Genomic DNA, 15361 nt, shown 5'->3' on the forward strand with positions numbered 1-15361 from the left:
TCAGCTCCCAGCTCTGGGAGACCCTCTGTGCCTTTGTCTTCACGCTGCAAGATGCAGGGGGAACATCATGAGCACCTCCAGTCTGACCCCCATTGTCTCCGAGGGGCATGGGTGATGTGAGCCCGGGGTGCACCAGGCTGTGGCGGGGACACGTTCCAGCCGGCCCCCGACGCCCCCTTCCACGGAGCTGCTGCGGCTCTTGCACCCTAGACGACAGGGCTCTGAGAGACAGAAGCCTGTTTCCAGCCCCAGCCCCTGTGGCGGGAGGGAGACCATGACTTGCTTTCCGGGAGGTCCAGGGTGAGCCGTAAAGGAAGCCATGTTTCCACTGCAGAGTCTCTGTGCGTCTGTGTTCTGGCTGCTGCTGCGGCTGCAGGTCTCCAAGAGTCGGAGGCCGGCGGAGGAGGAGGCCTGGAGGGGGGACCTCGGGGACGTGAGCGGTGAGGACCCTGGATGGACTGGCTCCTGCCCTTTCTCAGGCTATTTATGTGCATGTTTGAAGTTAACCATTTCCCCCAGGAATCCCAGAATCTTAGGGTCAAAGGAGCCTCCAGGCCCTTGTTTCTGGTCTGCCTTCAGCTGGTTCCCTGCTGGCTCTCAAAGGACACACAGCTAGTGGTCCCAGGCGACCTGGCTCATGCCCGGAAACTCAGAGCGGGATGCAAGGGCAGCCTATGGTCCGGGAGGTGCCCAGCAACAGGGCTTTGCTCTTCAAGAGTTCAGATCTAGAACTTTCTGGCCCCAGATGGGATATGAGCCACAAGCCCCTTCCTGAGCAGAGTGATGCCCCTGGATGGGAGGGGGCTTTGGGGGAGGCTCTCTGGGCCCTCATGGTTCAGAGTCCAGTGTCCCAGCCCTGGAGACACCACCTCTCCAACCTGTCTCTCAGTGGAGTTGGACCTGAAGGCTCCTGTCGGAAGGGGACAGGGAAACACTCTGGCTGGAGTCCCAGAAATCTGAGTACTCCCCTGCCTCTTCCCCTGCACAGGGCCTGGCAGCGTCCTGCTGAGCGTTCCTGCCACCATCCTCAAGAGTCTCCTAGTCGAGTACTGGGTCTGCCTTGGTGCCGCCCTGCTCTTTGCTGTCAGCTTTGCCGGCAAAGTGGTGGTGTACAGGGTTGTCTACATCCTCCTCTTCCTGTTCTGGGTGGCCTGGTACCAGGTGAACCCCGGTGGGACCCCGAGCCCCCAGCCCCTGCCCTGCTTCTCTGCCCCAGGCTGCTTCTGCCTTCTGCTTTCTGACTTCTGGCCCTGCCGTGCGGGATTGCCTCGGGGCTGGGACTCTCCTCGTGGAAGGGGGACCACGAAGCTCACAGGCTTCACACGCACAGCTGCTCGGCCAAGCCTCTGACCCGGGTGCCCATTCACACTTATCAATAAGGCCACACAGCCTGCTCCATGACCAGACGCACCAACCCTGCCTCCAGATACGTGAGCAGTTCCAACACATGGGTGGAGAGAGAGTGCGTGGAACACGGGAGCCACAGACAGAGGGAGAGATCAATTTCCAGTACCACCTGGACTGCTCAATATACAGATCTCCCAATGCCACAGCTTCCTGGCTGTCCAGGGGGTGGGTGGTGGGGCAGGGGGTTACACTTCCTAGTGCTGAGGCTTGCTTTTCTGCAGGAAACTTAACTGAAGGCCTGGACCCCTGACTTCACTGTGTGTGTCTCATTAAAATTTATCTAGACCCTCATACAAGAATAAGCTTGGGGACTTCCCTGGTGGTCCATTGTAAGACTCCACGGTCACAGTGCAGGGGGGCTGGGTTCGATCCCTGGTTAGGGAACTAAATCCTGCATGCCACAACTGAAGATCCCACACATCACAACCAGGACCCGATGCAGCCAAATAAATGTATATATATATGTGTGTGTGTGTGTGTATATATATTTGTGTGTGTGTGTGTATATATGTGTGTGCATATACATGTGTGTGTATATATACATACGTATATATATATATATATATATATGAAAGTGAAAATGTTAGTTGTGCAATCTTATCCAAATCTTTGCAACCCTATGGACTGCAGCCTGCCGGGCTCCTCTGTCCTTGGAATTCTCCAGGCAAGAATACTGGAGTGAGTAAATATTCCTTTCTCCAGGGGATCTTCCTGACCCAGGGATCAAACCTGGGTCTCCTGCATTGCAGGCAGATTCTTTACCATCTGAGTCACCAGGAAAGCCCATATATGTATGTGTATGTGTACGTGTACGTGTGTGTGTATGTGCATGTGCATGTGTATATATAAGGAATGAGCTTGGGCTCCAAGCAGCAAAGATTTCTGTTGGAAGGAACAGTTTTGCAGAGGGAGCTGGTCCCTGTACCCTCCTCCCCTGTGGCCCTTCTGGTCACGGCCGCCCCTGCCCTGTCCACCTCTCTAAACCCTGCCTGGCCTTTATCAGGACTATGTCTGAATTGCAGATACACACTAATTCCTGGAGAAGGAGCTCCAAGTGCTTCTGGATGCTCGTGGTCTCTTACTCCGTGGTGGTCCTTTTCGCTGTCTACACTTTCCAGTTTCAAGCTGTTTCTGGATTTTTCAATGAAACCCTAGGACTGTCTGAAGAGGGGTAAGAATGTCTTAGGCCCTGGGCTGATGTATGGGGAGGTGGCTTTTCTAGTTGGTTCTGTGCTCTCTGGGCATCTCTGTAAAGCTCCCGAGCTCCTCCGGAAGTAGGGAGATGCCTCTGGCAGCTCCAAATTTCAAGATCAGAGCCCAGGAAGAGGACCCCCTGGAGATTTTGCTGCCAGGTCCCTCCTGTTCTACTGGGGTCTCAGGACCCATGGACTTGAAACCCCAGGGTGTTCCCACCTTGGGATCTCACCAGACTCAGGCAAACCCCGTCCTCAGCTCGCAGTCTGGATTTTAGCTGCGAGTCTGTTTATGCCGAGAGCACATGTGCCAGAGGTTCCCGTGAGGTCGCTGGGCTTCCCCAGGTCATGTGAGCCCACCTGCCACAGAACTGTGGCCCAGAGCCGGATTCTAGGGCTAGCACCCTGTTTTCTCCCTACTGAATCCCCCCAGGGTGCATCTTGGAGTGGGGGTGGGGAGGGTGGCTGTTGTGACTGGAGCTTGATGACCCCAGCATCCTGTGTTTCCTGGCGTGGCAAGTGAGTTCTTTGTCTACAGCGCCTCCTCTCGGTCATAAATGCAACCAACGTCTGGGAGGCATTTCATGACCAATTTTGTCCCAGGTCCCTGGGAAGTCTCCTTCCTAGATCAGACAAAGATTCTGTGGATAGGCCACGCGATGTTTTCATTTTAGGATTCACAGGCCCTGCTGATAATCTAAAATTCTCTGGATCACCTGTCTTACAAGTCTATCATAATCCAGGAGAAGTTTTGTCCTATTGCTTCTCCCCATACTCAGAGTCGCACTATTACAATTATTCCATGTGGGGTTATACATATGGCCAACTGCCTCAGGACTTTAGCCATCATTAACTCTCCTGGGAGACAGTGAAGGACAGGGGAGCCTGGTGAGCTGCAGTCCATGGGGTCGCAAAGAGCTGGACACGACTTAGTGGACTGAACAACAACAGCAAGGCTCTCCAGGACCCTCACAAATATCACTTGCTTATCAAGACCCTGCTTCTTGAACTTATACACAGAGTACATCATGAGAAACGCTGGGCTGGATGAAGCACAAGCTGGAATCAAGATTGCCGGGAGAAATATCAATAACCTCAGATAGGCAGATGACACCACCCTTATGGCAGAAAGCGAAGAAGAACTAAAGAGCCTCTTGATGAAAGTGAAAGAGGAGAGTGAAAATGTTGGCTTAAAACTCAACATTCAGAAAACTAAGATCATGGCATCCAGTCCCATCACTTCATGTCAAATAGATGGTGAAACAATGGGAATGGTGAGAGACTATTTTTTTGGGCTCCAAAATCACTGCAGATGATGACTGAAGCCATGAAATTAAAAGATAATTGCTCTTTGGAAGAAAAACTATGACCAACCTAGACAGCATATTAAAAAGCAGACATTGCCAACAAAGTCTGTCTAGTCAAAGTTATGGTTTCTCCAGTGGTCATGTATGGATGTGAGACTTGGACCTTAAAGAAAGCTGAGTGCAGAAGAATTGATGCTTTTGAACTGTGGTGTTGGAGAAAACTCTTGAGAGTCCCTTGGACTGCAAGGAGATCAAACCAGTCAATCCTTTAGGAACTCAGTCCTGAATATTCCTTGAAGGACTGATGCTGAAGCTGAAGCTCCAATACTTTGGCCACCTGATGTGAAGAACTGACTCATTAGAAAAAATCCCGATGCTGGGAAAGATTGAAGGCAGGAGGTGAAGGGGATGACAGAGGATGAGATGGTTGGATGGCATGAGTTTGAGCAAGCTCTAGGAGTTGCTGATGGACAGGGAAGCCTGGTGTGCTTCAGTCCATGGGGTCACAAAGAGTTGGACACTACTGAGCAACTGAACTGAACTGATCAAGACAAAGAGCAGTGGAGGGACTTTGCTGGTGGTCCAGTGGCTAAGACTCCACGCTCCCTATGTAGGAACTCTGGGTTCGATCCCTGATCAGGGAACCATGTCCCACATGGCACAAATAAGATCCTGCATGCCACAGTTAAGACTCAGTGCAGCCAAGTAAATCAATAGAAAGAAGTAGAAAGAGTTAGTCTCTCAGTCATGTCTGACTCTTTGCAATCCCATGGACTGTATAGCTCACGAGGCTCCTCTGTCCATGGAATTCTCCAGGCAAGAATACAGGAGTGGGTAGCCATTTCCTTCTCCAGGGGATCTTCCCGACCTAGGGATGAAACCCAGGTCTATCGCATTGCAGGCAGATTCCTTACTGTCTGAGTCACTAGGGAAGCCCCCCCCCCCCGCCCCAAGTAAATAAATATGTCTTTTAAAAGAGAGAGAGAGAGAAAGGGCAGTTGGGCCCCTCAAGGAAGGCGTCTTTGTCAGGCAGGACCCAGGGAACAGCAGCCTCTCGACCTCGATCCGTTCCAGGCTCCGAGACCTGGGCCTGCAGCGGTTCCACGTGGCCATGCTGTTTGCTGAGCTCCTGTTGCCCGCCGCGCTGCTCCTGGCAGGCATCCTCCACTGTCGTTGTTGTAATGAAGACCTCAGGAAGACCACCGGCTCCGTTACCTGGGAGGGCTCATCTGACAGGTACCACTGTCCCCGGGGCAGCCTTTGGAGATTGTGCGAGTGGCAGGCTCAGCGTCAGGCGGTGCGCTGAGTCATCCATCTGTAGGTGTTCTGTAGACGTTGGTGGGGAAAGTTAGACCCTGTGTGTCTCTGGAGGGTCTACGGACCAGGCCAGGGGCTTCTGGGCTGGAATGTGCACTTGGCTTTCGCTGCGACTCTCTGGGTCAGCGCTGTCTGCCTGTCGGATGGTCTGCAGGCCTGAGGGTCTATTTTATTTTCGTTTTCACCGTTTTGACCTCTAACTAAATTAAGACATTGGCTGTGAAACTTGGCTTTTAGAGGTTTTCTAAAATTTGAGTCACTAATAGGATAGGATATTTTGCAGAATTCTTATTTTAGAAGGTGGTGCGTCGCCAGAGCAATTTGCTTTCTTACTCAAAAGTTAGGCGGGAGGCTGTGGCCTTCTCAAGGCCTCAAGGCCTGCATCTGTTTTTCGGATCAAACTCTGCCACACTCCTAACACGTTTTGTGAAAAAGTACACAAAATACCATGGCTTGATTCTTTTTCTCCCCGGGGGTTGTCAAATACTCTTTTCTGTCAACATCGTGCAGTTTGATTTTGGTTTTTACTCAGCTTTGTTCGTATCCAAGGTGGGATGTGAAAGCTTTATAGAAAAGGAAGGGTGCTGGGAGCCTGTTGGTCCCTGGGTGGGGTTGGGAGGCCCTGCCTGTGAGCAGGGCCCTCTTTCCTCCGTTGCACCCTGCCCTCCATCCCCGAAATTATGTGTAGTTCGAAAGGATGCCTGCTTTGGAGACAGGAGAACTTTCGGGGAGAAAGGTTCTCTTTTGAGGCCCCCAGGCCTCCCTGGGTCAACTGGGATGGTGTGAAGGGGTGAGGGTTTTCAGAGGTGGCTGATGATGTTTGCGGACTGGGTTGTCATGGCAACATAATACGCATTCGAGCCCCCCTGTACTTCCAACCTAAGCCCCCTGTGATCTGTCTCCCCCGGCAACAGGAAGGAAACCGACGTGCATCTCCTGCCAGACGTATGAGTGCCTCTCTTTAAAATTCCTCCTGCAAGGCATGCTCTCCCCAGGGAGCATGCCCTGCGTCGGGCGCACCAGACGTGCTGCTCCTGGCTCAGCTGCCCTGTTCACTGAGCATTCAGGTGTTGATCTCATTCTTTACAAAAATTCCAGCAGAGAATCAATGCCCATCCCTAGGGGACTGACTAAGCAAATGACGGTGTGTCTCAGAATCTAGGATGCTCTGAGAGGAGGAGGAGGAGGAGGCAGCCCCGTGTGTGCTGATCTGGAGTGAGGCTGAAGCTAGATGGGCAAGCGGCAAAAGCAAGGGGCAGAACACTGTGTATAGGATGTGACCCCATTAGTCCAAGGAAAAGATACCTGCACACACAGACCTATACTGAATGTATGAAGTATGTGTCTTTTGAAGAATGCACGAGAGATCTGTCATGGTGCTTGCCTTGGGGAGGGAGACAGAGGTGTGAAGGAGAGTTGCTTTTCACTGTGTACCCTTTGTGCCCTTTGAATTACTTTTTAAACTACTGACTCAATGAACATGAATCTGAGCAAACTCCAGGAGATAGTGAAGGACAGGGAATCCCTGCGTGCTTTGGTCCATGGGGTCTCAGAGTCAGACACAACTTAGCAACTAAACAACAGCAACAGTGCTTTGTCCAGTCAATATAACAAATGAGTAAACTCTTAAAGATTTGTTAGAGTTTGCTGTTTAAATAAATCCAATAAGAAAGGAATACTTTTATAAATAGAGCTCTGTGTGTGTGTCTCTTTCAGGCTTAAGGTTATACCTGGGAAACTTCAGAAGAGGTAAGAACTAAAGAGTCAGAGAAAATGCATTCTTTTCCAGAAATTGATTTCTGAAGTCAATTGTGCCCTGAGCAAAGCATAAATGTGATTCCTGATGGTGCAGGTCAAACACAACTTTCCTCCTATGGCCAAGTCCTTGATTCTGTCCCCTACGCGTGTCTGCTCATGGCATGGACCCATTGCGTTTATGGGCTTTGATAACACAGGCTAATGAGTTGGTACCCAGTCCCGCTGCTTGAAAGTCCCTCAGTTCCTTGCCTTTGGTTTTCAGATTAAGACGCAGCGGGGAAGAGGACGCCACTCAGAACTGTGCCGACAAAGCCAGCAGTTCCGAATGGAAGGCGGAGGAGTCTGGAAGGCTGGGGAGGAAGGTGCCAGCAGGTGGGAGACGCCGCTTTCCCTTCGAAGCCCTGCATGACGCAGCCCAGGGGCTCTTCTCCAGAGCTGCCAAGAATTCTGGGCACCCAGGCAAACAGTTGACTCATCAAAACAAAAAAATAATCCACCCAGATTGTTGACCTGGTTCCCTGATTCGACATGGTCTCAGCATACTGTCTTCACATTTTATTTTGGGGGCAGGCCAAGTGTCTCAGGTGTGAGGTGGGGCTGGGATGTTATGGCCTTGCGCCATCCGCCTGCCTCCTCCTGCCCATGTTCATTCCCATGCCCGATGGGGAGCCCATTCACATCAGTTGGACCTGCAGACTCTGACAGCAGCTGGGCAGACGGCTGACATTTTATTTTCAATTAAAACACAGTATTTGAGTTACAAGTGACTGAGGTTCCCAGGGTCTGTTTTGCTTACCTGGGGAGCCACTGCTTACAAGGGATTGGGGGCCATGCTTGTTGTTGATTCCGCTTGTGGTTTGGGCAGAAACAAGAAACGGGGTGGGAGGGAATTTAGCATGGCACCTGACATATTCTGAGCGCTCAACACATGCTACTGTCTTTCATGTTGTCAAAGTACATGCTTTAACACCCCTTGGGCAGTTTGTTTTTTATTCATTTATGCTCCATGGCATTTGGTAGGGGGATGGGGGGGTGCTTTGTGTACCAGGCAAGGTGCTGAGCATTGAAGAGACAGAGGGGACATAAATGGTGCCCCTCCCCTTAAGGAACTCTCAGCCTGAAGCCCGTCAGCAAACTGTGGCCCCAGGGCCAAATCTGCCCCTCCTGACTTTGCAGATAAGTCTACACCCATCTACATACGGCCTGTAGGTGCTCTAGCGCTGTAAGAGTGTGTGACCCAGACACTGTGACCTGAGTCTGGAATATTTACGATATGGGGTTTCCCAGGTAGCTCAGTGGTAAAGAATTCACTTGCCAACGCAGGAGCCACAGGAGAAGGAAATGGCAACCTATTCCACTCTTCTTGCCTGGGAAATTTCATGGACAGAGATGCCTGGCAGGCTACAGTCTATGGACTGCAAAGAGTCGGACATGACTGAGCACACGCGTGCACTAATGTTTATAGAAACAGCCCTGATGCAGAGGGGACACGAGTGTTCACCAGCGCCTGGGATGTGGACAGAGGGCCAAACAGACAGCTTCAGCAGCAGAGAGGGAAGCTAGTGTGGGGACGCAGGGCCTGGTCACAGGCACTCAGTATTATTGGAAAACAGCTTTCTTTAGAAAAAAAAAGCACTGTTTTCCTAGTTTTCTCTGCTTTGTTCTGGCTTCCTTTGAGATGCAGGCTTCTTCCCACCGTTTTCAACAACAAAGCCAGACCCCACGGCATCACCAGGGACATCTGGTCAAAGCCTTTCTCTTCCCCCAGAGGAGGAAACGAGTGATTGGGACTTGGCAGTTGACAAGCTGACTGCTGGCTTTCAGAAGTTTCTAGAAATGGTGACTGAAACTCAAGCATTCTTGAGGCGTGTGCTGGAAACACATAGCATTAAGCTTGTGGCCCCCGTGGTCGTCTGGCTCACCTTGCAAGAGGTCAGTGGTTTTCAGGAGGACCATTGCCTTCAGGTTCTAAGACCCTTCTCTTTCTTCTGCATGGTGTTGACCTCTTATGGAAGGTCAGTGGGTGTATTTTTAACTCCCATTTCCCCCTAACTTGAGCTGCTCTGATCACAGGCAGGGAATAAGAGCCAAGCCAAGGTACTCACAGACTTCAACACTTTCCTTGTAGGTTTCCTTGATGAACTCCGTGTTTTACATCCTCTGGGTGTTGTCCCTGCCCTATTCCACATTACGCCCCTTCGTGTCCCGTGTTTCCACAGTCTGGGCATGTGTGATAGTGGTCTGCAAAGTGATGTACCAACTGAAGTGGGTCGTACCCTCTGCCTATGCTTCAAACTGCACACAGGTGAGCTCCGTTGGAGCCGCAGCTTCTTCCTGGCCAGACAGGAGGGCTCCAGGCAAAGGCAGGGTCTGAATTCTCACCTCTCCAGTATCTGCCTTCCTCTCTCTAAGGAGAGTTGTCAGAGGAGCCATCAAAATACAATGCTGTTGTGTCTGGGAAAAGCCAGCTAGTGCAATCTCGGCCATCTCAAGAAGACAGTTGAGGCCCATTTGGGAAGGTTGTGAACGACTCACCTAAGAGCTGTACTATGTCCATTTAATCATTCAACACACACTGATGGCAAGCCTGCTCTGCACCTGGGCACTGTGCTTGGGGCGAGTGCTCGGAAGATGCTGCAGATGAGATTCCGAAGGGACAGACGAACACATGCAAGGACACAGACACCCTGGGGCTGGAGGTGGCGGGAGGAGGGTGGAAAGGACACTGCTAAGTCTGAGAAGGAAGGGTGGGGGTGGGGCAGACACGGAGGGGACGGGGCAGGTCGGAGAGCCCCCACCACCACCCCGTGCCCAGCCTGTGGACAATGTGTCAAGAGGTACGGTGAGAAACCACCTGCCTGGGGGCCAGGACCTCTGGGCCAAGAGGGAGCTGATGCCCAGCCACCCCGCTGTATTTGGGGAGTGTGAGGGGGAACGCCCACTGAAGGTGCCAGAAGGGCTGTCTGGTCCATCTGGCTCTTTTACAGATGGGGAAACTGAGGCACAGGGCCTTGCTTGGGGTCTTTCAGCTGAAGTCCTTCCCAGGCAACCCTGTAGCTGAGTTGCTCCTGGGGTCCACACCACCCAGTGCCCCGTCATCATTTCTGCATCCCCCCAAGGTGTGGCGAGCAAATGGAACGAGCCCACCAGCGCTGCTCGCCGGAGGACTGATGGTCTCACTGCAGCCCGTGGACCCGGCAGAGTGGCTCGGAGCATTAACGAAGTGTGATGGCAGAGCCCTGCCTTGTCTGAAGGTAGGGATGACATCACAGCCCGTGATTAGCAGGTGCAGACAAACAGGGATGTCAGAGCAGCGTGAACCTCCGGGGTCTGAGCACCAGGGTGGACGGGATGAGATGGAGAAGCTGGCCAGACCAGGCATGCAGTGGGCACCCTCTCCATAAACTCAGCGTCCCCTTCCTTCCCAGGGAACATTACATTAAGTAATTGCTTTGGTGGCCAAGTTATATATTACCGCGATGAACCTGGCTCCGACTTATCATTCTCTTTTACTGTTTTGCCTAGAGAGGTTTCCGTGGCAGCTCGGAAAGCCAGGAATGAATAAGGACAGAGGTGACATTAAAGGCAGGCTGTTAGCAGAAGTGAAAATTAAACAACTCAGCCAAAATCGAAGTCTGGTCGCGCCTTGCCTGTGTAGGTGGGGAGATTAATTGCTCCCCTTCTGGGGCCTCTTCCAACGTGCTGGGAGTTTGCAAGGGATTCGCTTGTGATCCTCACTCTTTCAGCTCAGCCTGTGACTTGAGGGTGGGGGGCCCTACTTCCAATGACTCTGAGGCTCAGAGAGGCTGAAGCACTTGTCTGAGGTCACAAAGAGCAGCAACAGTGGGGCAGAAATGAGAGCCAGCTCAGGGTCACCTGCTGGCCGGAACAGGCCATCCTACAGGGTCACATCTGAGAAGCAGGAAGTGGGGGTGTCTCCCCAAAGCAGTAGGAGACCAGGTAGCAACGGCAGGTGTGTGGAGGGAGGTGGGCACACACGCCCCCTCTCTTCGGCTGGTCAGGGGTTCCCAGACCTCAGTCTAGAACAAAGAGGACTCAGGTAGCGAATGAAAGGAGGTTGCTGTCCTAGCAGGTAGGGACCCAAAGTGCTGGAGTGTCTCTAGTGCAGAAGTTGGGGTGCTGACGGTAACCAGCTGAGCCCGGGGCCCTGTCCCTGGCACCCTCCCAGGACACCCTGTGTCTGCTTCTGGAATCTGCCCCTTGCCCTCCACCAAGGGCACTTCTCAGAGGAGGCCTGGAATCCAGAGGGCTCAGGTCACCCCTCCAGCCCTCCAGAAGGAGGAAGCCATGTTGGCCCAGCTTTAGAGCTTGTTCCCAGAAGGAGACCACAGGCGAGGGGCCCCGTGACCCGGCTGCACCCCACGCAGCAGGGGAGGCCGCCCTCGCTCCTCAAAGAGGAAGGCATGGCATTAAGTGCACACTGTTAGCAAGGCAGGGAAGAGCAGAACCGGTTTATTTTAACAAGTTACCCGAGAAGATTGACAACAAGGCTCTGCTGTCCTCCAAGTCACCGCAGGCAGCCCCCCTGCCCTCATCCATTTCCTGGGAACGCAGGGAGCAGAGGTTCATTGTCAGACACTTTATTTTAAGACGTGTCAGCCTCCGTTGGTTACCACGCAACTCCAGACATCACCCCCAGAAGCTCCTGGAAAAGGACCAGCCAGCCGTCCAAGCCGTCAAACAGAAGTCCTATTTAGTCCCCATCTCCTAATTTGCACTGGGGTCTCCGCATAGCCACAGGAGGCTGCTTGGAACAGAGAATCTCTATGAAGGGCATGAAAGGCGGCGAGGAGGCCGGCCACATCTGCATAGGAACCAGGACACACTTGGACCGTCTGGGGCGCCGAACAGACCTCTCTTCATTTGGAATAATTGGTCAGTCTCTCGCAAGTGGCCTCATGTTACAGCACACAGGGCATACTTATGGCTAAATATGATCTAATAAGGTAATCCTTTTCACTTCCGTGTCACATGATCGATAGGGAAAATACAGCATATTTATAACCAACAATTAGGCTTTCACTGCATCTTCCCCCCATCGCTCATCAACAAACACCCTCTTATAAACCCCGCATCTAAGTGGTTCTTCCTCCATCCATCAAGTCATCCTGGGTGCAGGAAAGATTCCTTAGAATGGCCATCGCATTGGAAAAAAAAAAAAAAAAGATGCAGCCAGCTAAGGAAGATCTTTAAATTCACACCTCATGCCACAAGATGAATTTCAACACAAACCAGCAACGTTGTGAAGCTACGAGAGGGAGTTGTCCTTGGAAGGGGGTGTTGGTGTACGCCTTGTGTTATAAAGTAATACAATCAACCAAAGTAAATGAACTCATTATGATCGGCTTTTTATTCCCAGCTTGTCAAGAGTCATAACTGTATGAAGCTTTCTCCACCTCGATCAATTGGAAAATCAATACCTCTGTATTTGCAGAGAGCATCTCTGATGGGGAAAAATGAGAGGAAATGCTTGGGAGACAGGGAGGGGATGTTATCTACTCCCTCTGACAGGTTGAGTGAAGAAGCAGGCCCCCCTCCCTTCATAAGAGTTGGTGCTGAAACTGTTTCCTGTTGGGAGGGGGCAGCCTGGTGGGCTGATCACCCAAACCACAATGCTTCTGGAGAGTGGCAGGTGGAGGATCTGGGTGTCCAGCAAAGTGGTCTGCCTAGTGGGCAGCCCCGGGAAACTGGGCTTCTGCCCCAGACGGCACTGATGTGGGTTTTCTGTGCTTGGCAGAACCAGCTGGCTGTCCTGGCCCTGACGACTCTGGAGGTGATAGTGAGCCAGCGCCAGAGCATCCACCGACTTCGGGAAGGACTGCCGGGGCCCCTTGCCAGCGCCACCTCGGACACCGTCACCCGGGCGCACCTGGACGATGGGCTGCTGAGTGCCTTGCAGTATTTCATCCACTTTGGATTTTACAAGTTTGGGCTTGAGGTGACCTCTCTGCTTTTGCTTCCGTTTGTCAATTCCTTGTTTTTTATTTCTTTAAACAAGAGAAACATCTGACATATACAAAAGTAGAGAGAGCCATATCATCAGCTGCCATGCATCCTTCAGCGTCTTTAGCAATGATCAACTCTCGGCTCACCTCGTACCCTTCTGTTCCCTCTCCGGGGTGTGTGTGTCTTAGTCACTCAGTTGTGTCCAGCTCCTTGCAACCCCATGGACTATAGCCCGCCAAGCTCCTTTGTCCATGGGATTTCTCAGGCTAGAATACTGGAGTGGGTAGTCATTTCCTTCTCCAGGGGATCTTGCTGACCTAGGGATCGATCCCAGGTCTCCTGCATTGCCGGTGGATTCTTTACCAGCTGAGCCACCAGGGAAGCCTCTCCCGGGACCCAGGCATTATTTTGAAGAAAAGGCCATGCTTCATGAATACTTCCGTCTTTATCTCTCAAAGATGCAAATTCTCCAAAATACAAAAACAAGACTGTTACCTGCCCGTGAAAAATGAAACATTTCTCAAAATTAAACATCGAATCTGTGTCCAGATTTTCCAGATTGGCTCATAACTTGAAAATTTGTCCCAGTCAGGATCCAAATATACCACACACAGTGTGACTGGTCACTTGGTTGATACATCCTTTGAGCTCTTCACCTAGAGATTCTCTTTCTATCCCTGCAATTTGTGTAATCAAGGAAATTGATCAAAGGCTGTGGGGTTTTTCAACGTCTGGACTTTGCTGATTGCGTCCCCATGGTTTCCTGTGAGACGGGGGTGTTTTGGGTCCATCATGAGCTCCTTGTTTCTTAACTAAAGACTTCTCTGAAGACAGACATTCTCTCCCCAGCGATTCGATTTTCCTGAGATACAGTTCTTTTTTTTTTTTTAAGTCAAGAACAATGCTAAAATTTTTCAAATGTGGGAGTTGGTTTTGTAGGACCCTTCCAAGAAGCCAATGAGTTTCCAGCATTTTAATCCATTGTTACTGTTGCCCCAGTAGTGCTCAGATTGCCCCATCTCTGGCCAGTGGGAATGTCCGGCTTTCGTGACTAGGGGTCTTTATAAGGGGCCCTGCCCTCTGCCTTGCTGTCTTGTTAAACCTCTGACCCACCAAGGGCCCTATGGAGCCACAGTGCTGACCACAGATTATCCCCCATTCTCCATAGCCTCTCACAGTTGAGACTCCGCTCTTTTTTCTTTCTGGACCATCTTGAACAAACTGATCTTGTAATTTGTCCAATTTGCTAACGCATCAAATGATTGTGATGAGTTTCTGGGCTGTGGGGGCACTTTGTAAAAGCAATAAAGCAAAAACAAGTAAATGAGCCCAGCTCCCCACCATCCCCAAATCTCAACCACCATCTCATCCTGGAGTGGTGGGGGGAGACAGCCCTTCCTGCCCCTGCTGTTAGCTTGTTCATGGCCTTATCTGCATCTCTCGCCCTGCATTCCAGCTGTGTTTCGTAGCAGCCCTCCACACCGTGGGGCAGCGCATGGATTTCTACGCCCTCATCCACATCATCTGGCTGGTTTATCTGCTGAACCTTCGGCGGAGAAAAGCCATCGCTGAGGTCTGGCCCAGATACTGTGGTTTCCTCGTCTGTCTGATCATCTTCCAGTATTTTCTGTGTCTGGGGCTGCCTCCTGCTCTCTGCAAAGGTAAACCAACCTGCCTGCCATGGGACTCTTCCATGGAAACACTGAGTCCTGGCAAATGCTGACTTTGCCCTGGACGTATCAGGTCCTCAGGTGGAGGAACTAGGGTTCTGTGCCTTTTGTGGGGAGATTGCTGTGCCGAGGAATCATGGGGCCTCAGAGATGGTTTGGGCCAATATCTGGGCCCTGTGGTTCTAGAGGATCAACAGCCACCATGGTGTGGTCCCAGCACAGTCAGACCCACCAAGCTAACCCAGAGTTGCCACAAGCGGAAGGGTTTGTCCAACTCTGCCCAAAAAAGCAAATTCAAATGAAAAGAGCAGGAAACGGGAGGAATGATGCCCTTCCATCTCGTACACCCTTCACTTTGCCCTGCTCTTCCCCACAGCAGTCCTGTCAGGTCATGCCAGCCAGACGTCCGCATCCCCACTGAACAGATGAGGGAGCTGGGCTGGATGAGAAGGGAGTACCAGCTGCTGTCACCTCTTCACTGGGGAAAATGGTTCTTGGGGGCCCAGGACCAAGGAGAATCCTGTTTGCAGACTTTGGTCTGGGTCATCTTTTCTATCTCCATACAGTAAAGAGTCAAAAACCTTGTCCTGAGTTGAATTGACAGTCTCTGCTCTCTTCTTGGGTACCGTTTTCTTGGCTCACACAAGTGTGGTCTGCTAGTGACCCTCTCTAAGGACATGTCCATCGTCTCCATCCTATTCTCCCTGCAGAGCTCCCTTCTCCCCTCTCCCTCTCCCCCTCC

At 51.7% G+C, this 15361-nt stretch overlaps 1 protein-coding gene across 1 annotated transcript in view; it reads left to right on the forward strand.

Annotated features, from left to right (window-relative positions):
* LOC122448912 (piezo-type mechanosensitive ion channel component 2-like) overlaps positions 1–15361 on the forward strand; it is an 88547-nt gene that overhangs the window by 20071 nt on the left and 53115 nt on the right. The window contains exons 13-22 of the mRNA XM_043480568.1: positions 335–440; positions 989–1161; positions 2430–2578; positions 4982–5143; positions 7245–7354; positions 8751–8914; positions 9798–9929; positions 10102–10236; positions 12741–12941; positions 14406–14610. Coding sequence (XP_043336503.1) covers positions 335–440; positions 989–1161; positions 2430–2578; positions 4982–5143; positions 7245–7354; positions 8751–8914; positions 9798–9929; positions 10102–10236; positions 12741–12941; positions 14406–14610 — 1537 coding nt within the window. The remainder of the gene's footprint in view (positions 1–334; positions 441–988; positions 1162–2429; positions 2579–4981; positions 5144–7244; positions 7355–8750; positions 8915–9797; positions 9930–10101; positions 10237–12740; positions 12942–14405; positions 14611–15361) is intronic.

This window comes from Cervus canadensis, chromosome 10 (assembly GCF_019320065.1).
Source record: "Cervus canadensis isolate Bull #8, Minnesota chromosome 10, ASM1932006v1, whole genome shotgun sequence".
Taxonomy (NCBI): Eukaryota; Metazoa; Chordata; class Mammalia; order Artiodactyla; family Cervidae; genus Cervus; species Cervus canadensis.